At 46.4% G+C, this 384-nt stretch overlaps 1 protein-coding gene across 1 annotated transcript in view; it reads right to left on the reverse strand.

The window, feature by feature from the left end:
* Window positions 1-384, reverse strand: part of LOC102676092 (microtubule-actin cross-linking factor 1-like) — an 81,873-nt gene that overhangs the window by 49,407 nt on the left and 32,082 nt on the right. Inside the window, 1 exon segment of the mRNA XM_031508603.1 lies at window positions 1-208. Coding sequence (XP_031364463.1) covers window positions 1-208 — 208 coding nt within the window.

Below are 384 nucleotides of genomic sequence, written 5' to 3' on the forward strand. Positions count from 1 at the left end.
CAGGAACTCCTTCCCCTCGTCCGCGAACTTTTGGGCGGCCATCGTGATGAAACGGAGGTCCGCCTGATGGGCTATCACGTCGCTGATGAAGTCGCGCGTCGAATCCGTGCTCGCGTGCAACCGGTTCAGGTCAGACAGCGAGTGCTCCTTCTTCTCGAGAATTCTTCTCGCGCCCTCCAACCAGTGAGAGAACGTCGACAACTCGTTCCTGGGGGAGGGGAATTAGTTAATTCCAACAGGTCAATATTTATTCGTGCTTGATTCTGTTAGAGTATGGCGATAGATTCTTCTTTATTTAATCTTGAAGTGGATGGTAGATACAGTGAATTTTTGTTTTCGACGGGAATAGAAATATTATTTTTGTAAGTAAATTTTATTAAGAGT

This window comes from Apis dorsata, unplaced genomic scaffold, assembly GCF_000469605.1.
Source record: "Apis dorsata unplaced genomic scaffold, Apis dorsata 1.3 scaffold_92, whole genome shotgun sequence".
NCBI classification, from domain to species: domain Eukaryota; kingdom Metazoa; phylum Arthropoda; class Insecta; order Hymenoptera; family Apidae; genus Apis; species Apis dorsata.